Consider the following 27,549-nt stretch of genomic DNA (forward strand, 5'->3'; position numbering starts at 1 on the left):
TAAAGTATGACAGATTTTCTTGCTACTGCATCTTGTAAAGTGCTTTGTGATGGTGGTCCACTATGAAAAGCACTATATGAAATAATGATTGAATGATTGATTGATAGAGATATATAATTTGAAACTCCACAGCGGATTATGATAAAAGTTCTGAAAGACAGTTTCTTTCACCGATTCCAAGATACTGCTTAAAAGTCAGCAACATCATATCGGAAGAGAAACATGATGGAGTTTTGTATTTATTAACACCGTTTGATCAGCTAGCACTGGGGTAATTAACACGTCTCCCAATGTGGCAAAGTTACCTGAAAAAACACAGAGGTGCGATCAGCTCCACTATTTTAAAATATTATATTCACAGGAAGTGGCCACTCCGAGTCCAGCAACATAGCTTTCCAAGAACCTTTAGAGGCCCCCTAACACATCACACATGGAGAATGATTCTACGTGGGATGGGTCACACAAACCCAGATTTTGGCCCCTTTTACCATTTGGCACTTGGACTATATAATTACAGATGCACAACAGCAGAAGGAATATCTCCCATTTACTCAGACCCTTTGGTAGTCTTAATAGTAACATGAGGGGTTCCACTTTACTTAATATATTTTGTATTTCTAAAGGCATTACAAGGATATATAAAAACACATAAAAGAATGAATGGCAAAGGAGGAAGAAAACTTTTGGTTTTGGTTTATTGCTTCCAGGCCAATAAATGTTTACAGTTCTTCAACTAGAGCTGTATTACTGGTATGTTGAAAAAAAAACAAAAGCAGACTGTTGCACTTAAATACAAATGAATCAGTAGAAACTCCAATAAGAGATTTTAACTTTCAGTACAGCTTTTCTCATACAAGGAAGGTTTACATAAAGCAAAACTAAGTATTACAAAACAATGGTTTCCTGAATAGGACAACAGAGTATACAGCACTAGGATATGCATTTCTAGCATTACACAATTTAGTTTGACAGCCTCAGAATTATTGCCACCTGCTGTTTAAAAACAGAACTGTTGCATTGATTTAATCATGCAGCATATCAAACAGTAGTTTAGTTGCAAGTTGCTTGTTAAATGTAATTTCTAATTTTAAGGCTAATGTAAATCAAAAAATGTGTTTTGATAAAAAAAAAAATAATAATAACAATAAATTGTAGACTTAACAGAATAAACTATTTAAAATGCTGCTGACAAATTCTTACTACTGAAGTTGTATGGTTCTCCAGAGATGTAGCTTTGAGGTCACCATGAACAGAATACATTTTTCTATTTAAAAAAAGGAACTTATTTGTACATTTAGCACAATGTTAAATATTATGCAACTAGGTCAGATATCAAAATTATTTAATTTATTAATAGCAGGAATATACTAGTTAACCCAATGTGAAACAAGTAAAACAGGCAGTTCTAAACAAGGACTCATTTTACAGAATTTAAGTCAAAGGAGAATTAGGAACAGTTTTAAATTAACTGAACACTGCAGAACATATCAGATAGCCAGACAAAATCCTGTAGTCTCATTGCTGACAACAGACACAAGTACAGTTAAGTACAGTGGCTGTGCACCACAGTCAAATCAATCTATTGGAGAAGAAAAACAATAACACTAGAAGAACATTTTAAGAGTTTTAAATGCCATATCAGATATTACTTGAATAGACAATGGCACAGTGTGAGTTTATCTGAACCTCCAAACCCTCCCAGGAAGGTTTTCCTCATCCTCTGGCTCTCCTCAGAACACCCTAAAACAAAAACAGAGGCGTTTGGGTTAAATATAGTACAGATGCACTCTATCCTACAGTATCACTCTATTGAAATAACTGCATGTCACACATGGTTTTCTGGTGATGTCAGATCAGGAAGAGATGGACAACGACACTGTGAGGTATGAAGCGCTGGTGTGCGTGTATTAAACAAAATAAAATATATAAACAAAACAGAAACACTTAACACAAAAACAGCATAGTGGCCAAAACAGAAACTGAACCAACAAGTATCGTGCTGGTTTAAAGCCAGCACGAGTAGCAATTTTTTTACTTTCTCGCTCTCTCATTCCACCTCTGAATACCCAACCCAGACAGAGGTTTTTGCTGCTTTTATGCAGCTGAGCATGGACTCGACTGCTTGATAAATAAATCATTCAAAAATCGGGACTAGGCACATGAAGTACTTTGGCAGGGAAGACAATGAATCCTTCCCTGCCAACCTAAAACACCCATACACACCAAATATTAATTTTAAATAACACCACCACACCACAAAATAAACCCAACCCCCCCCCCCCCCCCCCCCCCCCCCCCCCCCCCCCAAGATTAACAGACGCAATAGCCAAGTGGTCTGTATATAATAATAATATTGGTCCAAGACTGAAGGCTTGCTATCATGGAAAGAAAAAAATAAAAATAAAACTCAAGACCTGCATAACTACACCATGTTGTAATCGTTGACCAACACACACATCCCAAATAAGGCCTCACACAATAAGCATGAACATTCACTTCAATAACTGTATAAAAACCACAGGCAGAAAATCTGGGAAATGTCTGTGATATAACCTATGTGGTATGGAAAGGCTGAAGATGTAAAAAGATATATCATGACTAATCAGAATTGTATAGCTCGTACTGTGTACTGCCTTTGATGCCATTAATTAAAAATTGATAATTTTTCCACTGACTAATGAGCATCAAGTAAAGGTTATCATTCATCTATTCAGCGTTGCTTTATTGTGCTATGCTAATAGCAACAATAATAGGTACCAATAACTATTTGTGAATCCCACATCAAAATTACCTTGGATGCTAGAGTCAAGTGTCTAGTTTTCTTTTTGTTTGCATCACTCATCACATGTCAACCTATTTCTCAAATACAATGATAGAATTACATATATATATATATATATATATATATATATATATATATATATATATATATATATACACACATACACCACACACACACACACACACACACACACACATTTTATATATATATATACACACACATACATTTATATACACAGTAACCTTCAAAAGAACATCAGAAATTGTTTTTGTAATTATTATATTCTATGAGGTATTCTGTTGTGAAAAAAATGTTGATATTATTCTGAACGATTTCCAAAGACAGTACACAACCTCCACAAAAGGATTTACAAATACAGTTGGAAAAAAGTTACCTTTGCTACTTTCAACACGTGATCTGGTTTAATGGTCGAGCTCCTGCTTTCAAAAGCTTTCGCTCTGGATTCTTCTGCCAATCGATGCAGGAACAGCAAGAGGCTTAAGTGCACCTTAAAAAAAAAAAAAGAAGACAAGAAGAGAGAATAAAATATGCTGTACATTGGCCCTGTACTGTGGCAAGCGCTGCATATCAGTCTCTAATCTGAATCAGCTGATAGCGCTCTCAGTCAGAGCAGAGGAGGACAAACAGCACAAGAATGCCAAGAAAGCTCTTTGATTTCTGTATCACCATGTCACTTGTGGCCACTACTCGTCAGAGAGGCCCAATTATGTTAAATTGTTTCCTATATAAAAAGGAACTGGTGGCTAAGGGAAATGGGTCACCACCGGATTAGTAGGCAATGTAGTTGTGGAGTCGTCGTGAGATTTTGTGTGCTTTACTACAAAAATAAAACTAAAGTGTTCATTTGCTCAGTAGAAGCTCAGCAGCTTTTGAATCCTAATATCCTAATAATTTAAAAATAGATTATTGCTGCTAAAAGTGCCTCAGCTAGCTATTAATTACAAATTTCTTGTCAGGGTATGAATACTTTTGAATCAGCATTTTTGGAGTTTTGCTAAACAAAAATTGCTGAAATATATAATTGTAGACATTTATTTCTTGTAACCACAAAAGCAAAAGAGATTTCCTAGAATTATTTGTTTGAGAAATTTCTAGCTCTCAATACTCTTCAATGGATTGGTTGCCCCTGATACACAGCTCTGTAACAACTAACACCACTGCAGATCTTTATTATTAGAACTACTTTCCCTCTAAGACTTTCATTTAGTTAGCCACTGTGGCTAAAGTAACTTAATATTTTTTAGCCACACTGGAAAAACTATAGCCACTTAACAACACTATAAACATACTGTTTCAGTAAGGCAAAGAGACGTGCATTTTATTTGAAAACACATAGATATTTGCCATATTCCAGACCCTACCATTAACAATACACATATTTTATTTAATTTGCACTAACTCTGATTCCCATTTAATAAATGCCAAACAGTCCCAGACACAGGGCGCAAGGTAGGACTACACCCTGGATGGGACGCCAGTCCATCGCAGGGCACATGGGCGCACACGCACACGGCAATTTAGAGTGACCAATCAACCTGAACAAAATTATTGGCAACCTTGATAAAGATGAGCAAAAAAGGCTGTATAAAATAAACACAGGTAATGAGCTATATTGTAATTTTACAACATGTGGAATATATTGTACTTTATTAATGATTCAAGGGAATCAACCAAAATAACACATTTCCAAGAGAAATTAAAGTGTCACAATTATTGGCACCCTTGTTTTCAGTACTTTGTGCACCCTCCCCTTGCAAGGATAACGGTACTGAGAACACTTTGGAAGGGATCTTAGACCATTCCTCCCTACAGAATCTTTCTAGATCTTTAATATCCTTTGGTCTGCGCTTATAGACTGCCCTCTTCAATTCAAACCACAAGTTTTCAGTGGGATTCAAGTCCGGAGACTGAGATGGCCATTGTAAAATGTTGATTTTGTGGTCAATTAACCATTTCTTTGTGGATTTTGATGTGTGTTTGGGGTCATTGTCTTGCTAGAAGATCCACTTGCGGCCAAGTTTCAGCCTCCTGGCAGAGAAAATCAGGTTTTTGGCTAAGATGGCCTGGTACTTGGTAGAGTTCATGATGCCATTGACCTTAACAAGGGCCCCAGGACCAGTGGAAGAAAAACAGCCCTGTAACATCAAAGATCCACCACCATATTTTACAGTAGGTATGAGGTTCTTTTCTGCATACGCATCCTTCTTTCGAATCCAAACCCACCGCTGATGTGCGTGGCCAAGGATCTCTATTGTCATCTCATCTGACCATAGCAACTGGTTCCAATCCAAGTGCCAATGCCGTTTAGCAAACTCCAGGCACTTACATTCGTTGGTTGCTCTCAATAAAGGCTTTTTTCTGGCAACCCTTCCAAATAGGCTATTGGCATGGAGGTGGCGTCCAACTGTAGACTTGGTGATCCCAAGATGCAACCAAGTTCTGTAATTCTCCAACTGTGGCCCTTGGATTCTTCTTTGCCTTCCTCACTGTGCGTGGGGCAAGATGCACTTGCGTCCTCTACCAGGCAGATTTACCACTGTTCCACTGGTTTTGAACTTCTTAATTATTGACCTAATAGTGACAAATGGTATATTTAGGGTTTCAGCTATTTTTTTGTACCCATTGTCCGATTTATGAAGGTCTACAACCACTTGTTTCTTTCATTTGTGAGTTCTTTGCCTTTCCCCATGGTGATGGATGACAAATGGATTTTACATGCATGTTACCTCATTTTTATACCCCAGTGAAACAGGAAGCCATGGAAGGCCACAATACCATTCCTTAAGACTGAGATGTACTTAAAGTAGAATGTTAATGCAGATTTGATTTTATTTCTAAGAATCTTTAGGGGTGCAAATCATTTTGAGACCTATCTTTTTGAGAAAAAAAATACTTGTTAAATAAACTTTCTTTGAGCAATTGTATTAGTATAAAAATAGTTTTCCCATATGTTTGAGTGTAAAATATATCTCATTACCTGTATTGTTTATTTTATACAGCCTTTTTTGCTCATCTTTATCAAAGGTGCCAATAATTCTGGAGGTGATTGTGTGTGTGATATATAATATATATATATATATATTATATATATATATATATATATATATATATATATATATATATATATATATATATATATATATATATATATATAAAAAAAAACATTGAACAAAAAAAGTCCTACAACCTGCTTAGGCGAGTACTTAATGGGAGAGAAAAAGATACTTACAATCATATTGAGTAACTGGTAACATCATAGCTCTTGCCCACTTCTGTAAGACAATCATTGCCTACAACAATGTACAGTATTGTTATTCTGACCTGCCATAAATCCAATAACCACTGATGTTTTCTGATTACAGGGTACCATGTGCTCTACATGAATACAGCTCTTGATATCTAGCCAAAACAAGCAACTTTTTAAGACTGTACTTAAATAGTGCCCAACATCCCCTTGTTAAAATACTTGGCTTGGAATAAAACAAACTTTGTCTGGGGGAATCAGAAAGTATGACTTGATAACTTAATTATTTTACCAAGCATCAAAGACGAATAATCAATGTGTTGAGCTGCTATAGAGTGACATTGTGGCACCGGCCAAACAATTCAGGGAAAGTAAGCACCCCTCTTCACACAAAAGCACATTATTCTGTCTTAACAAATGCAATTATTAATTCAGATTGTTGTACATTTCCACTCAACACCCTACAGGGTGTTTTTCTTTCCCTTTGTCTGAATGTAAGGACATTGGTGCTTACCCCTTTAAAAATCCTAGTGGCTAAATTCAGAAGTGCATAAGCAGTTTGTTTCTCAGGAAGAAGCGGGAGGAAAGAGGAAGTTCCTGCCACATGGGAGAGTGGCAACTTCAAACACAACCTCCACGTGTAGATGTAGAATCCAACTTAAAAAAAAAGAATATTTAAGCGAAAGTGGTACACTAAGCCAGTGACAGCTCATCATGCGCTTTTCTGCATGTACATATTAACATCCTTTAAAATACATTAAAATTAATTATCATAAAATCAAAAGTTATGACAAAACTTGGCACAACTGCAGCTTCATACTTTATCGGTGTTCAGATGCTAGGGCCGTTTTCTTTTTCGGTTTTCAAACCGTTTTTTTGATAAAATGTGTTGGTGCTAGTACTACAGTAACAGGCATACACAAACACACAGCCTGCATGCCCTAACAAAACACATGCTGTTGGTTATTACTCGTGTTTCATGTATTGCTCCAGCAAATGTTAGTGCAGTACCATGTATTGTGGGACATTTAGTGAAAATCCAGTGGTGTTTTTTATATCTATGTAAAACAAACCTCACTGTACTTCAATTTACGCCACATGTGGAAATGAAGTATACAATACAGTACGTGACAACCCTTTACCCTTCAACCCCCCCAGTACAGTACAGATCTCAACTGGAATCTCTTGTATGACACTTTGGTTATTGTTGCACCGTGCAACAGCATGAACCAAATATAATATCCGGAACAGTTTGTAATGAGTCTATTTGTGAAGAACACAGATAAACCAGACTACAGTAGTCTGGTTTGGTTGTCTCTATTACTCAGCAGGCTTCAACACATTAACATTTTTAAAGAGATGTGTACACGCAAGTTTACAGAAACTCAATAGATCCACCTTCACGCAGGTTTTGGAGAATGAAGCTCATTTAATGGGGTGTCATTAAAAGAGGGCACAGTTTGTTCATACATAACCACAGTTTCAATAATACACTGGCCCCAAGTTGGTAGGCCTATAACTACATTTCCTACAAAATTACAATTCACAAATGTTCATAGGAACAGAGCTTGCATATTGCTTTAAAAACCTGCCATTTAAAAACGCAGTCTGTACTGATACAGCAACAATATTTTCATCTTTTTCACACACTATTGTTCATACAAAGTTCACATGCCGTGCCCTGAAGCAACCATAACACAAGGCATTTGCAGATGGCTGAGGTTTGGTCCGCCCTGTGTAGACACACGCAAGGCCCACAATACAAATCGTATTGGACAGTGCACTTCTGTCACAAATCACAACGTGGATACAATTTCAAGGAATTAAGTTTGTTTTACAGACAAATATTAATTTAACAACTGGATTTTAAGTTTATTTAGTGTCTATAAAATGCTAGGAGACTGTCAGCTCCAGTTTTGCTATAATCTTAACACAGTTTTCAACCACACTAAAAAATAAACACATAGCAGGTATATATATAATCACTACTTTATCGAATACAAAAAAATAGGCAAAAACAGGTGCAAACAGCTATAACACTACCGTGATCCAAGTAACGGCTTCCTTGTTTTATAGACGAAATACAATCTTGAGGTGGATTAATTTATCTATGTTCTATTCTTTTTATAATAGATTATCACTACCTCATGTACTTCTCCTGTACCTAACCTGGTTAACCGTACCGATGGCACATCAAATGCTTAGATGACAATTATGGTTGCATTCTTGAAGGATAAAATAAAATACATTGAATATATGGTTGAATAAACCATTACTGAATAAGACCATTTTGCTACCTACTTTCCAGGCAGGTAGAAAAGTCTCACTACTGTCTTAAAGTTAACTTCTAGCCCTGCATAATACTTCTCATGCATCTGCAAATATACTGTAAAGCACTAAACAGAATACAAATATGACTGTAAGAAACTATTCTAATCAAAATCAGAGCCTCCACACAGCAGTACGGTATCTTTCTAAACAATTTAAAAATACTTTAAATTTTAATTTGTCACTGGCATACAGTGACAAAATATCCTAACCTATCAGTTTCAAAGACTTATAGTAGTATCAAACCACAGTAAGACAAGCACACTTTAGTGGACAACATTATAGTGCCAGAAGCACGTACTGTAGCTGCCTCAGTTTAGAAACATACACACACACACACACACACACACACACACACACACACACACACAGAAATGGTTTTAAACAGAGTCACCTGTCAAGAGAAGGAACAAAAGTGGGTTGGCTTCTCAATACTCAACTGCTAAGTTACTGTGTGGTGAATTGCTGAAGCCAGTCATTACCATTAATGCTGTTTATTTTTCTTAAAAATGACACCATGACCTCTTTCAGTCTAAATACAGGCCAGATAATTAAACAATTGTTGTCTGCTAGTGATTATGTAATTAAGAATGATAAACAACTTCAAAACTAAATATATCTCAAATCAAGTGGTTGTAGTCTTTTTTTGTTTTAAGGCACAAATGAGCTTGTCTGGAAATGTAATTGATTTCAGTGCAAAATATATCCTTGATGATCTCCATGTTTAGCACTGCAATATATTGTTCGTTCCTAGAAAAGGATATTCAATGCAAGAAATACTACTAGTGCCTCTCAAAAGGATGCAAACCGATTATTTACGTACTCAATCAACCATCACACGCTGATTGAGCACAGCCACTCACAATTCATTTAGGAACAAAGCAACCTCTTCACCCAATGCTTCCTTCTTTGTCTTTTTTTTAACATTGTAAACACTTGGAAATGTGAAATCACATCTGCAGACTTGTAAGGTCTATAAAATGTGGGGTCTGCTTTTGAGCTTGAATTTCTAACACACTGTAGTCTGTTTACAACAGCCCCCAGGCACAAAATCTACTGTAGTTGACCTCAGACAAATATGTTTTAAAGTGAACTCCGAAGTCTGCACTCCAATCCAAGCAAGCATACTTTGATTAAGGTTTGTGTTTCTAACTTTAGTACAAAAGTTAAGAAAGTCTAATAATAAAATAAAGATTCTCAAACAAATGCTCTCTGTAATGCAGACTAAATACAGACTATTGTACCACAAAGAATGGTCTTCCTTTTATGCCCATCTCCAGCTGAAGCAGCACTAAAGAACTTGCTCTGTCTTATTGGTTTAATTAGAGTTATTTTAGACAAAAAAAAAAAAGCTGTATGAATTTGTCTTAACATTTTTTTCTTTTTTTTATTTATCATCATTGCTCCAAGTGGGAAAACTGTAAATATAACTGCAACATACTGTTGACAATTGTTAATGGAAATGAAATATACTGTAAGCCTACTTTAATGAGTAACATTTTCAAGTAGACTGCTAAAAGTAACATTGTAAGGATTTTATGTTTGAACTCCCTGAAATTTACAGATTATTAAAACCAAAAAACTTAAGTTTTTAAAAAAAACGTTTTAAGTGACAGTAAGAGCTGATAAAGCCAAAAAAGATGGGAAATTGTCAGGCAAGAACACCACTGCGCTCTTACTTCAGCCAGGCTTTCCAGCACACACTGCTTAACTTGTACAGTAGGTGGGTTCACTGCAGACAACACAGGTAGTCACCACCGCTGGGCAGGTCAGTAGGTTGCTGAGGATTCAAAAGTTCTCTTAAACAGCCTAATAATGCCTTAGATCAGTGGTTCTCAATCCTGGTCCTGGAGAGCCCCCTGTGTCTACTGTTACTTTTTCTCCTACTCAATTTCTTTAAGTTAAACCAATTAAACTAATTGGCCTAATCAAAGCTGTTGAATGATAGAGATGGAGATTTCAAGTTATGTATGAAATAGAACTTGAAATCTCCAACTTTTTATAAGCTGAAGAATGATTAAAAATGTGATTAACCAGATTTGTAGTTCAACTGAGTCTTTATTTAAGTAGCTGAAAGCTCAGTTGGAACAAAAACCAGCACACACAAGGGGTCCCCATGACCAGGGTTGTAAATCACTGCTTTAAAAGTTAAGAAAGATCACTGTTCTTTGTGACAAACTATTGACATGTGAAAGATAATCAAAACAATTAGAATGTGAAGACATCTCAAGTGGGAAAGTATTTCTTCTGTACTTCTTTTTTCAACTATGCAAACATTTCTAACAGTAACTTTTGTTTTCAGCCCTTTCAGCTATTTTTATTTATTTTGTTGACAAAAGCCATACTTGTGTTAAATATGCTAGAAAATAAATATGATGTATGTGCAGCATAGTAAAGAGATCATTGAAAGGACAATACAATAGTGTCAATCATTGGGTCTGTTTTCTTGATTTCTAACTGGAGATTAATGTTTACAGTATTTTTTTTTTTTTTTTGGTTAAGCAGAAATGGACACATAATGGTCATCTTTGTATTGGAAATTACACATAGTTGTGTAATGTTGTTAACAGTACACAATTTCACTGGAATACTTACAAAAAGTAAAAGATTACACAAACGTCAGAGTCAACAGTGTTACTACAGTTTTGGTTTTAATCAAAAAGGACAGTGACTCTTCAAAACTTTGAAACGATATCTACTTTATTGGGCTGTTTCAGAGAACTTTTGAATCCTCAGCAACCCACTGACCTGCCCAGTGGTGGTGACTACCTATGTTGTCTGAAGTGAACCCCCCTACTGTACCAGTTAAGCAGTGTGCTGGAAAGCCTTGTCAGAACACCGGTGAAGTAAGAACGCAGTGGCGGTCTTACATGAAATTTCCCGTCTTTTTCGGCTTTGTCAGCTCTTACTGTCAATGAACAGTACTGAACAGGCTTTTTCTTTTTTGCATACTACTGTATAATTGAAATAAGTTGCGTTCCCATTTGCCTCTGTGCTGTCAATTTAAGTTTCAACAGTTGTACTACTATGTGGCACTATATTTGCATCGCTAGCATTTGACTACCTAATGTTTGATTAAACTTATTTTTTTATTATTATTTGCTAATGATCGCTGTTGAACTGTACGGGACATCGAGTTTTCTTAAACAAAATTGGGTAGCTGGTGACAAAAAAAGGGGTCGCTTGTCTTTTACACAGACACACACACACACACACATATATATATATATATATATATATATAGACACACACACACCTACTGTGTCTATTATTACCTCATTCCCGATAGCAAGCAACAGGAAGCAAAATGCTACAGTATAGGGACGAGGCCCTTATCCCACATCGCATATTGTGTGTGCATGGTGTTTTAACGCCCGTCCCTGCTGTCAGTATTCCATCTTCAAAATGTTGTTTTTTAATTAGAATGATGTGTATAATTTTGGAAATCCACACACAGGCAGAGGGCGGGTGTGAAACCGGGACCTCTCGCACTAAACCATAGTGCTGATACCGCTGTACAAGAGTCGGCCTTTGCAAGGAGCGTATATTGGGCTTATGTCTTCATGTGATTTCGTCACCTACCAGCCCTGCTGCTGCCTACCCCCGTGCACGCTACAATATGCTTACCTCAGTATTGCAATTTGTGTTTTGAACTATGAAAACTGCCACTGAAATTGCTGGATTTCAAATAATACAAGCTGTTGTTGAATGAGGTTCTGAAATGAGTGGACTTGCAACACAACACTGGATTTTTAATTTGATGTACAACCAACGGCTAGTCTGAGATCTTATGTAAATATATATACATAGCTTGTGTAAGCGTGGGTATTTACTAAGGACTGCGACACATCATTAATCAATAAAATAGAATTTATTTTGGGTTAAATAAAACCTACCGTTCTATGCAACAACAGTTGCCATCTTGTGTGTCTGTCTCCAGTCTAGACCACAATCAATAAAGCAGGAAGTAACGTCCTGTCAAATAATGCAGTTAGGAAACAACTTTACTTTTTAGACTAAATCCCACAAGCAAAAGCAACAAGGCTTATGCAGTATTACAAAAACAAGTTACAGATTCTTGCCCTTGCTTTGTAAAAGAGAGGTACTGCGTAGCTGGTCTCTGTCCAGCAGTTATACACTCTGGATCAGCGACGGAACATTCTAAGATTTGACCAAAGTGTGCAGGGGCACTTTCATAGATCTGAAAAAACTAGCCATGCATACGCAAAGAAAAGCTCAAATATCTCGCTAATTACTTGATCGATTTTGTTGGTTCCTCAAAAAGGCATTCCTCGTTAACGAGTTCTACTAACCTACCAAAGGAGGTATTAATCTAGTCTCGCTGCTTAGTTAACCTAAATAGTTAGAGAGAAACGATGGCTTAATTGTGATTATAACACAACCAACACTCTGTGAATCTTTGGTGGCCATTCAAACAGCAACTCTCACGGTTCTAAATGATCTCCACGAGCTACAGTACAGCATGTAACTATTTATGCCCAATATCTATTGGGCAAAAGGTTTGTCAAAAGGTTTAGTCACCCAGCAACTAAACTGTGAATTTTCCCACATCCTGGTAAGCAAACAGAAAAAAGAAATTAGCTGGCTAGTTTATTCCTTTGATGATACTCGCTGTATTAACAGCAACCACAAAAGTCTGGAAATAAAATTCTAGTCAGCCTCAAAATTCTAGTGAAAATATGTAGTCAATGAAAAAGTTTAAAGCTTAACTTAGATGTGCAGTCACTACAGTATATATACCAAGGTAAAAATCAATGATAGTTCTATAGGAGATGTATTAATTACACTGCACTCCCCTTTAATTTATTTGCTGCCCTCTACTTGCATGTAAACATTCTGATGTGGTTAGTTTGTGCGGGAAGGGGACTATTCAAAAGGTTTAATTACTGGACATTCTAAAAAACCTGACAATTCTTTTAGGAGGAACAGACAGAACTTAGGGGCTTGACATAGTAAAAAGGCTGACACCTCTACCTGTACTGCAGGTGATTATGTTAGAACAGCATTCAAATACGAAGGTACCTCATATGGCACCAGTAGACATGTTTATTTTTTATTTTTCCTTAGCAACCACATGTAATAGTTTATCATTGGGTCTGGGCTACTCACATGGCCCACCCACACTCATCTACAGGACAGGTTATTTACTGGAACAAAAAAACAATTGAAGCACAAGCAGAGAGGGGCTTGATGATTTAGCATCAGCAGGCTCTGGTGCTAGACTTTAAAATACAGTTTTGCACCACTGTTGATCACACCACACCACCTTAGCATGGAATGGCTCTTTTTTAAATTATCTGACAAAAACATGTATACCTAAATGTGGCAGTTTATGGAACTATATTGTTAAACGTGAGCATTAAAAAAGGGGGTCAACCCTACGAAACGATACTTAGCTTTTAGCACATGTAAATTGTTTTGGTCAAATACTGTACGAGTCACGCACACAATTAAAACGCGCGCCAGTTCCTGAAGTGGACTCTCCTTCAGGAGTACCTATGCTGCACAAATTAAAATCTTCCTTTGTGTAGTAATAGTTTTGTTTCTTTCTTTACTTCGTTGCAAAATGGAAGCTAATTCCTATGATAACTATTATGATTATTAGACCTATTGTTATTATTTTTGTTCCCATCATTAATATTAGTACGGTCATAATCAACCGAACTGCATATGCAACTTAAGTAACCCCATGAAGAGAACGAAGTAATAAATATCAAATGCACACAGGTGCGAGTGGCAAAGAAATAAACACACACAAATCAATCGACGTGAAGGTACCACTATCACTCCTGTAAGAAAAAAAAAAAAAAAATCGGGTAAGGGAAGTTTAATTACTTGGTTAATATCAACCTTGAGTACAATAAACCACTTTTTTTTTTTTTTTTTTTTTTTTTGCTTGCTTGGTTCGATCTCTCTGGCTAATGCAGGCTGTAACTTTTACATATCGCACTAAATGTACAGCGATGAATGTACTACAGTTAATAGCATAATGAAAGACACACTCACCAATACATCGGTGTTTGTGGCGAGCCGCAGATGGGGTTTCTTTTTCTTCAGTATCGATTTCAAGTTACCTCTAGGCACCTTATTGTTCATCTTTTATAAAGTATTAAGATTTCCGTCACAGAGAGAAAAATGTGATTCGCCAATAATACAAAACTCTCTGTCTAAACTGTGTATCTCTCCCTTTCCACGCCTAAACTACAAGTAAACACAATTCAAACTGCCGCCTTCCTGCCGGCGCTTGCCATTACGTCAGCATCTGTGGGCACACAAATATGTCGTTTTTTAAATAAATATGCGGGAAACAATTCTGTAGTTCTGGCAGCTGTAGAATGAGGTGACCAGGGAATATTCCGACTGTCCACTTTTTCAGGCTTCTTTTTTTGTCCCAGTCAGAAACAGTAACATTGTTAAGTCTTCCGCGTTTTGCTATTTTCTATTCAGTATTCACACAAAACTACTATGCTTAGTAAGCTGACAGCACAGGTATGGGTTATTTGTTTAATAATTCTGATTATGTATTTTAAAAATAATATTTTGTTTAACTTCCTGGACCATGGCTATTGCTTTATTATTATTTCTAATCTAGGAAGTTCTACCAGCCAAGTTACATTTTAAGTTATGCCCTTTTGTGTTTTGAGTATCGTACTTATTTTAACTGCTATAGAGTTGCTACAGCTTAAGTGAATTGAAGAAAAAACAGTGATTCGGTTTCTCACTGGAAATCTGGCAAACCCTACTCATGACTAATTATTGGCGAGTATTTAATGGATATTAATAGATTAAGTCAGCGTTATTGTTTATTCCGGTTATGTGCTAGATGAAATCTCAACCGTTTCATCATTTATTTATTTTTTTTTTTTTCATAAAAGAATGTTATGCGTTCTTGGTGTATGCCAGCACGTATTATTATTATTATTATTATTATTATTATTATTATTATTATTATTATTATTATTATTATTATTATTTTCCTTAAGTAAAGCAGTAACGTGCACCGGTGGTCAATTCACTGATTTATTTATGTATTCAGTTAGGATAGTTTAATCTTTTTTTGGACAGTACAGCCTTTTCATCCATTATAGTAACATTGCAACAACAAATATGTAATAAAACAATACAGACTTTAAATAAAATGCTAATTTAACTTTCAAAATTTACAAATGCCAACCTGTAATTATATTATCACATGAGCTTATTTTGCAGCTTGCATAAAAAACTGAAACAGTGCTAGAAAAGAAAGTTACAGCAGTTAGGTGTTTTGATTGATAGTGATTCAATGAAGTTGATTTGTTTTTTGTCGTCTTAGAAGGGTAACATACTTCACTAAGACACACATGGCATGGATACACATATGCTAAACATATAGTTCTACTGTGTGTCTGTTCTATAGAGGAAATATTTGAGGTGCCAGTTCCACTGCCAAAATGGAAACAATTAAATTTAGTTTGATGTTGGATCCAGCTCAATCATATCACATTATTTGAAGTCGAAATACTATACAGCCTTTAAAACTTAAAATTAAAAAAGCAATTCACAAACTGGACAGACATTTGCACTTTGAGTAATTTATTTTATTTTTTTCCCACATTTCAGCTTGGAAAACACGAGATTTCTAAGTATGGGTGTCTCCCTGTGCTTTTATCAACTTAATTGGATAAGAAATTCTAAAACCTGATGACAGCTCATGATATAAAACTGTGGAGGTCAACGATGGTCTGATGATGTACTGTGTAGATAAGAAACTCTTGTGAAATCTGTAAACTGTACTCCCCTGATGAGACTTGGAGTACAAAAACAGTATCTCGCAGTATTTTGCACTCTTAATTTATTAAATAAAAGAAAAAAACAGGGTGTCACATTGTAGGAACAATTACCTTGAATTAATAACTATTTTTTATAAAGGTATAACTGGACTCATCTGTGTATCAGTGGTTGAGCAACCAGCTCACAAAGGAGAGTTCTGATACTTTATTGTTAGTTTATTTAGCAGACATCTTTATCCAAGGTGACTTACTGAGACTAGGGTGTGAACTGTGCATCAGCTGCATAGTCACTTACACCACTGGCCCTTAACTCAGCAATGCCCCTCGTCTGATCCGCACTCCTCGCTCTCTTTCTACCCTTTGAGGGGGGTCTAGAAAGGTTGCGGGACGAATGGGCTGGAGCCTGTGCACAAGGTATACTGTGGTCTGGGCTCGAGGGCTGGCGGAGAGGGGAGGCCTGAGATCCCGTGGCCGAAGTTGGCTCTCCCATGTAAAGCCTGGCTACCCAACGGGACCCGACTATATGTGTCGAGTTCGGGTCAGGTTTGGTGTATATTCTGTGTCAAGCACTCTGGCTTGGGTCGGGCCGGGTCGGCTCAGTGTTTTATAAATAAATGCATTATTACATTTTAGCGAGTGTTTTTTTTCCTCTTGCAAATGCTAATGCCTCCTAAAATTACTTCCGACTTATCATGGATCACACGTGAGCAAAGCGTTCTCGTGTTTGTGTTAAGTGATTCTACATTATTAAGTATGGTGTGTGTTGATATAAAAAGAAAGCGGTCTACTGGAGAATGTTCAGCAGTGGAAAGTTCTGTCACTGGAAAAGGTAAATATTCTGTTTGGAAACATTTCAACGTTGTTGTTTTCTGCAATAGTAAAAGTTCAAGTGGATTTGTACAGTGCAGATCTTGCAAACTTTCACTTAAATAAGACAGCAAAAATTCATCTTTGCAGCGGCACACTGAAAAAGGACATACTCGCCATGCAGCAGGGCAAAGTCAGTTGTACATGGTAATTCAGTGGTTTGAGAAATTTAAATGACATTGTTTTCACCAATTTTTGCTTCCTCCAGTGGAAATGTTGTTGTTGTTAAAACTCTGGCATTGAGTTTAAAGTCTGGTGTGATATAATGACAAGACATCGACATATAATTTGTCATGATGCTATATGTCTGTATCTGAGACTACCAAGTAAAATGTTCATGTAACTGGACTATTTTGTTTTCTTTTTAATTTGCGTTTTGACTCGAAATATTCTTTCTGTATTTCAATAGCATGTTTGATATTATTTATGATGATATTGGGGTCGGGTATGAAAAAAATGAAAAGGTTTTGGGCTCGGGTCGGGTTTTTGTTTTATACCCGAGCTGACCTTTACTCCCAGGCTAGCCACAAGGATCTCGCCTGTGAATTGTACAGATTCCACCTGCAGGACGTGCACCAAGGCTATGGAAGCACTGGAACACCGAGGCACAGAGGCGTCAAGGCTTTAGTGCACCAAGGGCGCTGAAGCACCAAGACACTGAGGACTGTGTTGAGGCCTAGATACTGGGCACCGAAGCACCGAGCACCAAGTACCAAGTGCAAAGCACCAATGTACTGGGCTGTGTGTCTGTGTCTTGGCTGCTTACAGTCACACAACCAGGAACAGCGTGTAGCTTGCAACAGTGTGGAGCGTACCCTACAGACAGTTGCCATGCAGTCACACAACCAGTGCAGCACGAAGCTTGCAGTGGAGTTGAGCACTTAAGATGACCGCTGGATTGCGTCCAGCACACAGCAGGTGTAGTCAGTACCTACATACCTGGAGAAAAAGAGAGATGGAAGAAAAAAACACATTTCAGGCATAATGGAGAGAGTACGAGGTTGTTATTATTTTTTTTAAACCGCAAGGCAGTAGAACACACAGTGTGAGGATTTTTTAATTTTTTTTTTTTTCTGTAAGCAGTAACCAAAAAACAATAGTAAAGAACAACCTGTAGGGACACTAGGCCACCTACAGCGAGTGGGCATGCCTAAGTCACCCAAAGCCCTTGAGTCAATAGTGGCGCAGAGCGGGGCTGGACTAGCTGGAGGGTCGTGTTCTCCCTTCTCTCCTTTTTTTTTTTTTTTTTTTTTTTTTACATTTTTTTTTACATAGAAACAAACACAGCAAGCTGCAGAGTTAGAAAAGCAGACTATGATCGCCATGCGATGTAGACTGTTAAAGAGATATATATACACACACACACACACACACACACACACACAGCACTCGCATCACAGAATCATTTTCCACCTGTACTGCATGTGCGATTTTGATTACATGGATTTCCACTCTGATATATAGGTGAAGTAGATGCCTGGCACTTGTGCCTGGAGAGCGCTCTGTGCTGCTCATGATCTTTGTTGTTTTCAACTTGTATCGATGAAGTGCAGTGTTTCCTCATTTTTTAGAAGTATAAATGCTCCGGTAAATATAGATAGTCATCACAATAGTCATATTTGACGGGTTATGTTTATTACCGCAGCTGCATTTTATTAACAGCAATAGCAGCTGGTTGAGTATGTTTTCGGTGTTTGATACATTTCTTACATGCAAAAGAAAAAAGAAGGAAAACACAAGTCAGAAAATGCAAAGTGACAAAGTTATATGGTCCCTTTGGATCATTTTAAGCTGTCTTTAATAAAAAAAAAAAAGTGTATTTTTAATTAATTTTTATCTTAGTTTTTGATACTGTGAAAAAATTTAAGCAGCACACAATTATACTGAGGTGGGAAGTAAACAGTAATGTGATAAGCATTTACAGTGCAGACTATTTTGTATTATTTATGATAACTTTGTCTAATAGAAAGCGAATGCGAGTGTTTCCAAAGATTCCTAAATACTGTCTTTTAATTCATTGCATCCAAAAACATGTAATTAAGTTTTAAGAATGAAGCCTTGTGACAAAATTACAATGAACCTTGGTTGTAAATTTCCCTCCCGACCTGTGAGGGTACTAAGCGAGGACAGAGGTTTTTTGGACAGGCTGGATGGGCTGGCTTGACAGTTCTTAACCCCGGGTCAGGAAGTCGGTCAGTCTTGAAAAAGGCGAGCCTCTGTTGTAAGAACGTATTGAACTGGAAGGGAAACAATGTAGCAGCTGCAGATTGTACTGTTGCTTTTGTCTAGACATAAGTGCTGTCATTTTCTCAGATGCATTATCTGTCTTCATTTAACCTTAAGTCTGGGCATTATTAGTTCTTCACCACTTGCTGAAAGATGCCTTTAACAGAGATAGAGTGAGGAAGCCAAGCCACAGAAAGAAATCATAGGGTTACAGAAATCCAGAGGTTGTTCATCTCCAGCAGTGGTACACTTTACAAGTGGTTACTGCACCCCTTACCTTATTTTTCTTTAAATCTTCAGAATACCACAGCACTCAAATATTGTATTGCATTATAAAAGGAACCTTTAATAATGTTGCTAATGTTAATAAGGTAACAAATGTGGTTTTTAAAGCCTTGCTTATCAAACATCCAGTTGTAAAATTTGACTCAAACTAAATAAAATATTTTAAATGTTTTCATTAGACTGCATAGATCTCTCACAAAAAAGCAAAGGAAACATTTCACAAGCAACTTTCATTTATTTTTCAGTCACTTCTTTGAGATGTGTCATGTCGTGGCTGCTCCCTTTAATTGTGCTTGTTAGGTAGTCATTAATAATTACAGTTTTCTGGACTAGAGATGTCTGGGTTAGCAGGTTACTCAACTACCATCTGCAAATTAAAAACAGTTTAGGAGGCAGCTTATGATTGCAGATGTTTTCAGCATATTTCTCTCAGATTTTGCACCTGCAAATAAACGGAACCAGCTTTTCTTTTGAAAACTGACTGCTCATTTCTGAAAATGTTAAATTATAGGTAACCCTGTTTCATAGGCTCCTGAACATTACGTTATGTTAGACATCTGCAAAGCATTTGCAGTATCAAAAAGAAATTATTAAATAACATAGAAACTGAAACGGAGCCCAAAATAATTGGAGCTAATTTTAATGGCACATGTTTTATGACTTTTATTAATTCTTTTAGACTACGGCATTTGGCAAAACCTGAACGAAAATAACAGCCTCAGGTATATTTATCACATCTACCAATACAAATATCAGTTTGACATAGTTTTAAATATTTTTACCTTGATTATATGCCAAGATGGAAAAGTGTTGCATGTCAGATAAAATTTCAGGTTTTCTTTAGTGGGAAAAGAAAACTGAAAAAAAAAGAATATTCAATTGTAGTATACATGCAATTAAAACACCTTGTTATGTTTAATCAGTTCCAGCTGACCATGGTTAGGTTCTATAACCTATTGACAGTGTTATGGTAGGTGCTTGTCTATAGTTTTGTCTAAATCACAGGACTGACTCCAGGTTAAATATAAATAAAGCCTGACATTCCAAATATAGATAGACAATGTGCCAATCTGGGCATGCATACAAACATACAAATATTCAGGTGTGCATCCTGAGAAAGAAATTACTGACATGTCTGGGAAAGGTCTGTGACTGAGAAATTACAATTAAAACCTTTCTTTTTGCTTTCTTTCTGTTTTTGATTTTGGTAGACTTTTTATGGGCTATCAGAAAGGAGGAAACCTGCTTTTTAATGAAGGCAATTTAAGCGCAGCACATGGCATCGCATATTTCTACTGCAAGGTTATGGAAATATTTGAAAAAGCAAGCTTTTATTTGGTTTAAAAAGAAGCAGATTTTAAGAATGTAGCAACCAACCAATCAACACGCATACTCTATTATTGGGGCTGACTACCCATTTGGAGGGCATGTGAAATATTACTATAAGCGAAATGAGTAAGCCCTTTGAGGTACAGGAAACCATGATTAAACACTAAACATGTATGCACCAGAGCTGATCATTGTGAAATTGTATTTGTACATTCACCTAACCAATGGGAGCTACATATAGCTATTATTATTATTATTATTATTATTATTATTATTATTATTATTATTATTATTATTTATTGTAATTCGGACAAAACTATTAGTGTAGGATAGCTTTTTATAACACAAGTTGGGAGCCTGTAACAGGAATTGCTTTGTGGGGACATCAGACCAGGAAATGCAGGACACAGTACTGTGAGTAAACACGCTGGCAGCACAGATTTATTGCAAACAAAACGTTTAAACACAAAACAAAACACTGAGGCAAAAGAAAACAGCACATTGGCCAAAATAAACAGACAAACAAAACACTAACACCAAACTCCAAAACAAGTATCATGCTGGTCCTGCTAGCAAGAGTAGCAATTGTTTTATTTTATTTTACCTCTCCTCTCTCCCACGTACCTCCTCACTGTACACGCAGCCCAGAGTGCAAAATCTGTGACTCTTTAAATGCAGCTGTGTCATGACTCAATAGCTAATCATTCAGTGTGCACATTAAATAATTGTGACTTCCCCGTGACCACTTACAGACATACAACTTACATCACCTGTGCTACATAACCCAAACTATACAAAAATAAACCAATTACACCCGGAGGGGGGGACCCCGTCACACATCACCCCTCTTGTGCACAGCACACATGACCTCAAAGGCCACCCCCCCCCCCTTAAAATCCCAAAAGTCTCACCTATAGTCCTAGGCTGCTGCTAGACACAACAAAGCCCCAGGTGGTGACGAGCAAGCATCCCCAGGTGGTGACATATATGCATCCCCAGCCGATGGCGAACTGGCCTCCCCAGGCGATGTGGGACAAACCACCCCAGGCATTGCAGGCTTGGCTTTCCCAAGTGTTGCAGGCTCAGCAGCCCTAGGCAGTGCAGGCTCAGCAGCCCTAGCCATTGCAGGCTCGGCAACCCTAGGCTTTGCAGGCTCGGAAGGACAGGGTTGGAGTTGACCCTTGGGAGGCGATGGCAGAAGCTGACCCTTGGGAGATTGCTTCAGCTCCTCTGGTGGTGGGAGCAACAAGTTGACTCCCCTTGGTGGCGAAGGCTGGAGCAGCGGGTAGTCTCCCCCTGGTGTCAAAGGTGGGAGCAGCAGAGAGATTCTCCTTAGCGGTGGAGGGGGGAGCAGTAGGTAGTCTCCCTTTATCACTGGGGACTGGTTCTGCTCTCCTTCGGTCACTGGGGATTGGTGCGGCTCTCCTCTGGGCCCTGGCGTGGACATGCCTACTGTCTGTGGAGGTGGGGTAGGCGTGGCTCCTTCCGATGGGAATGGAGATGGTGGGGCACCTGCCATTTCTGCAGCCAGGTAGTTGAGTACCATGGCTGCAGTGTCTGGGTGGGACGCTGAGTGATGTTGCTGTTCCCAGGCTTCCCATTGCTTACCATCTCAGGCCCACAGCAGGTCCGTCTCCCTCAAGAAGTCCCTCCTCATGCCCCCTCAGGGTCCACTTGCTCAGGGTCCACTTGCTGATCCCATCCCTCCCTTGAAGATATTAAAAATGGTGGCACTGGAGCTAGCAGGGCTTCTCCCTGTGGTGCTGGAGGGTCGGGCTTCCCATTCTTGGGCACTGGACCGGGGTCTTCCCCTTCTTCCTGGGATGGCCGCACCTCCCCTTCTTCCTCTGCCTACTGAATAAGCCTGATGCCTCACTTAGCCCTGCTTGGGCAACCACTTCCATCCCTTGGTGTGAGGGGTGGTAGTAGGGTGCTACATGTCTGACCTCTTAGATGGTACAGCACCACTCCTCTCCTTCCAGGCAGGTGAGGCACATGTCCATTCCCTGGTCCATATTATCTAAAAAAAAAAATATATATATATATATATATATATATATATATATATATATATATATATATATATATATATATATAAAATAAAAACTGTGTACCCGCAGTACTTCTCCTGGCCTGAGTGATGGTGGCGCTATTATCTCGGTTTTGACACCATATGTAACAGGAATTGCTTTGTGGTGACGTCAGACCAGGTGACGTCAGACTGAGTAAACGCACTGGCAGCACAGATTTATTGCAAACAAAACGTTTAAACACAAAACAAAACACAGACAAAAGAAAACACCATGTTAGCCAAAATAAACAGACAAACAAAACACTAACACCAAACGTCAAAACAAGTATCGTGCTGGTTCTGCTAGCAAGAGTAGCAATTGTTTTCCCACGTACCTCCTGACTGTAAACACAACCCCAACTGCAAGATCTGTGACTCTTTAAATACAGCTGTGCCGGGACTAGCTAATCATTCAATCTGGCCTCGGCACAGTCTTCACGTGAAATAATTGTCACTTCCTCATGCCCACATACAAACATACATTTTACATCACCTGTGCTACATAACCCAAACTATGTAAAAATAAACCAAATACACCCTGGGCGGTGGGGGGGGGGGGGGGCGGGGGGGGGGCGGGGGGGGGGGGGGGGGGGGGGGGGGTACCCTGTCCCTGTCACAGAGCCGTGGGGAGTACCCTGTCACAGAGCCGTGCTGTACTTAACCGTCCATGGTATTTGTGCTACTCCTTGTAACAAGAGTGCAAATGGTAGTGGAATGTGAGCTCTGACCAGGTATAATGTCAGAAAGGGCCTTCTTGCATCAAGGAAGCAATTTATTTTGTTCCAGTCATGGACCTGTCTGTAAATAGCTTTTAGCTCTGTGAGAAGGCAGTCATATGATATAGTATTGGTGTGGTGGGGTAACAGATCCTGCTTGGATACTGAGGATTTGTGAAGGGTCTAACACAAAAAATAATCAATGAGTGACAAAAGCCATACTGGGGTGGATGTGGACTGTAAACACTCAACAGGAGGGCTGATTTCCAGGTAATATGTCCAATGAAATACAGTATAACAGTATTTTATTTGTATGGTTCACTTTGAGGGCAGAAAAAGAGGATTGTGGTTTCTTTTGGGGTAAAAGAAAAAAGACATTTTCTTTTTTTTTTTTTTCCTAAAAATCCTGTACAGTGATTGAATTTCCTGAAGCCTGCTTGTTTAACAGTAAAAACAGGTTGTGATGTTTCACTTCCATCTAACTGAACTTAATCAAAGAAGCTTTAGAAAGCAAATCTGCTGAGGGAATAAGATAGAGAAAGAACAAAAAAACATAGCTATGGCTTCACTTAGTCGAATACAATATATAGAAATCACACAGAATATTCACAAACAGCCACAGAAGCTTTTTTGTCTACTTTTCTCCAAAGAAATGTAGCCAATGGATTTATAACCATATTGTGGAAACCAGAAGAATTTTAATACATTATTGAAAAGACAGATGGCTCCATGGAAAGAATACTGCATTGTACATTTTATTCTCTTAACAATCCTTCATGAACAGTGTCCAGAAAAGAGTTGTATTGATTATTAAGAAAAATAGAAAATCCTGTAAACAATAAACCAGCATAATGGTATACAGCATAATATAATATATCCAATATATTTGTTACTGTAGCTACCCTGAGTTTTCTCTATAGAATTGTTTTTATTTGAAATTATTATGCAACCCAGTGATATTCTGACAAGCTGTAATACATTTACGGAATCTGTGATGGCTTTTTTCCTTATTTCAAAAATGATATTTTCGCTGAAACATATTAAAATAGTGGGCCCCAGGCTACTGTCATTCAGAAAGCTGTCAACAGTGCAGGCTTTTAATGGATATGACAGATGAGTTGGGTGGTTTGGATTATAAATGCATTTTGCTGTGGAATAACAAGAAAATAAATTGACAGTTCCGTTGATACTATAATGATCAGTGGTCCTTCAGTTTATTGACCATGGGCATGTTTGTATTTGTCAGAAGGTCGAGGACCACTGCTGTAGATATATAGCTGGCTGTTTTCATCGCCAGACTTTGCCATAGATATACTGTACCACTGCTGTAGATAAACAGTCCAGTCTTGCTTTTTCGGCATTAGAGACACTGTCAAAACAAAACAAAATAGAAATGATAATGTTTCCTGGTACCTAATCACTTCCTGTGCTATAAGCGTGTCACAGTCAATGTTTTGCTTTCCTGTGATAGTGTCAGGATTGGGTGTGTGTGACAGGGATGGCTGAGAGGTGACATCAGACCAGGGAAATGAAGTCACAAACAGGCAGGTACTCCGGTGAAAGCACGGTGGTGCTGTTGTTTATTAAACAAAAATAAATAAAATATTTTAACAAAGACACAGAGCGAAAATATAAAGGCAAACAAATACAAATCATGAACAATAAACAATATAGGTCAGGCTAGGCAATCGCATTCACTGTGCCTATATTTAGTTTACTTTAAGATTTCTCTACTCGCTCTTTCTTTCTACAAAACACTCCACCTGGAACAGGACAGCTGTAGGCTTTTATACTATGGCCGAGGGGTTAACTAGCTATTAATTATCCTATTACCCCTCGGCCACAACCTGCACGGGTTTACTAATTGCGCATGAGTGCCGGTGTTCTGACAATCTGAACTACCTCCCAGGATGAGCTACCTACACAAAATTTGATTTTTTTTTTTTTTTTTTTTTTTTTTTTTTTTACTTTACCTTGAATAAAACAAAACAAAACAAAAAAAACAACAACTTTTCTCATTTACATCTGGGGCTAAAAACATGATTTACAAAAGAGATGTACATTTAAATATCCACATGATCCTCATACCTTATTTTGAGAAGAACTCATACTATAGAAACAGTGACATAGTGAAATAGTTACAGGACATAGGCTCTTGAGTGTTATTTTACAGCCCTGGTCTGCTCACTTCTACTTGTGCCAATATTTTCACAGACGCTCTTCGTGATAGAAACCTATAATGTGGAGCAGCTTTTGCATCTCTGATGTAGCATACGTATGCTGTAAACTGCCAGTACCAGTAAATTAACAGTAAACACGCTGTCTGCAAGTTGTTCCTATTGTTCACAGATGTTGTTTATGGTAACTTCTGTGAGCTGGCAGCATCAAAAAGCTGTTTTTATTTTGAGTCCAAATGTGACAGTCTCAGGTTATAGTGGGAATACAGCTACATGAAGTCATCCAGTCTGTTCCAGAGTGTAATTTAAACTGACTTCCAAGATATCGAGGTAAATGTGAAACAGTCACGCTACGGTGGGTGGTAAGAATCCCAAATCACCTATATATTTTTTATTGCGTTTGAACCAAACATATGATACACTTGGTTGATTCAGAAAAGGAGAATCCACACATTTGCTAATTATCGTTGAGTGTACATATGGAGGTGAATATGTCAATACACATATATAGGCAACTCTCCCCTGAATTAATGACTTAACATATTCAGCGGTGTCCGACCCAGCACAAAATTGAAAAATACAACAGCTGTGTTATTTTCCTGTTCTATGGCAGGATTCAATCATTTTTTTAGAGGTGCGTGTTTTAAATCATGGTTGTATAAACTTTCAATACAAGTTTATGACTCTCTTCATAATGCAGTGGTTTGTTTGGGTCAACTCCTCTTATGACTTGAAGTTTAATTGTGCAATAAAACAGAATTAACTCGTTAATCGGTTCAGTAGTTTTTAATTGAGTGAACTCTTTACACAAGTATCCAATGCTCTCAAATACAGTATACCAATACCCCACCCAGAAACAGCACTCTACTCATTGTCCACGCTTGCAATCAAAAGCACCATTCCTGACTTAATTTGAATACATACCAATAATAGTTTTTAAATATGTTATCATGATAGTCTATGTTGCAATTTTTGGAAGATTTAATTAAACAGAAGGATGAAGGCTTTTTAGGTTTCAGTATGTCAGTTGCATAGCTTTTGAGAAGCAAATCAAAGTCACTACTTGGTTATACAAAAAAAAAAAAAGTTAAAAAAATCATTCTGAAAATCCTTTCAAAATGCTTTCCGCCACAGCTACATTGTTTACCAGACTGAACTTTCTGGGCCTTTTGAAGCTTAATTGCATTACATCTATTAGCACAGGGTCTTTTAAAAAATGCCGCAGCTTTTAACCAGCAAGATTGTTGATAGAGGCAGCAGTTTAGCTTAATGAAACCTCAGTTAATGTTTTGTTACTGTAAGGACATGTACATTCTAAAGAGTGAGGTTACTTTGAAGCAGCAGGTCTGTGTTACAGAGGTAAGGAAGAGACACCATACGTGTATATGCATCCTGCATATGCCATTAACATAGGGCTGTGTAGTGAACATAAGATATGTACTCTACAGTACATCTTATTAAAAAAAGAAATATGCTTTTGAAAGAAAAACCATATGCAAGAGGTGAAGGCCTGACATGAAAAAGCCATGCATCCCTCAGCTCACCATACAATTCCATTGCAGTCCGGCACTAATGAGGATCAGATCCCACTCCAATTCTATTGTAATGTCATACGGAGGCTTGGTGGTCCAGTGATTAACGAAAGGAACTTGTTACCAGGAGGTTACAGGTTTAATCCCAGCCACTAACTCACTGTGTGTGACCCTGAGCAAG

At 37.8% G+C, this 27,549-nt stretch overlaps 1 protein-coding gene and 1 pseudogene across 1 annotated transcript; both read right to left on the reverse strand.

Annotated features, from left to right (window-relative positions):
• Positions 1-681: 681 nt before the first annotated feature.
• On the reverse strand, positions 682-14,629 carry cenpw (centromere protein W). The gene is made up of 3 exons (XM_041249371.1): positions 14,403-14,629; positions 3,177-3,290; positions 682-1,740 (listed from the first exon to the last, which is right to left on the reverse strand). The coding sequence occupies exons 1-3, from the start codon at positions 14,490-14,492 to the stop codon at positions 1,714-1,716; spliced, it is 231 nt and encodes a 76-aa protein (XP_041105305.1). The 5' UTR covers positions 14,493-14,629; the 3' UTR covers positions 682-1,713.
• A 7,896-nt stretch (positions 14,630-22,525) lies between these two features.
• The window catches only part of LOC121316447, a 79,235-nt pseudogene continuing 74,211 nt past the window's right edge, over positions 22,526-27,549 (reverse strand).

The sequence above is a fragment of the Polyodon spathula genome, chromosome 5 (genome assembly GCF_017654505.1).
Source record: "Polyodon spathula isolate WHYD16114869_AA chromosome 5, ASM1765450v1, whole genome shotgun sequence".
NCBI classification, from domain to species: Eukaryota; Metazoa; Chordata; class Actinopteri; order Acipenseriformes; family Polyodontidae; genus Polyodon; species Polyodon spathula.

Coding starts and splice junctions, on each gene's coding strand:
- cenpw (XM_041249371.1), bottom strand. CDS start 14,492: ATGAACAATAAGGTGCCTAGAGGTAACTTGAAATCGATACTGAAGAAA. Junction 3,291..14,402: donor CCACAAACACCGATGTATTG/GTGAGTGTGTCT, acceptor TTTTTTTTTAAG/GTGCACTTAAGCCTCTTGCT. Junction 1,741..3,176: donor ACGTGTTGAAAGTAGCAAAG/GTAACTTTTTTC, acceptor TTTTTGTTTTAG/GGTGTTCTGAGGAGAGCCAG.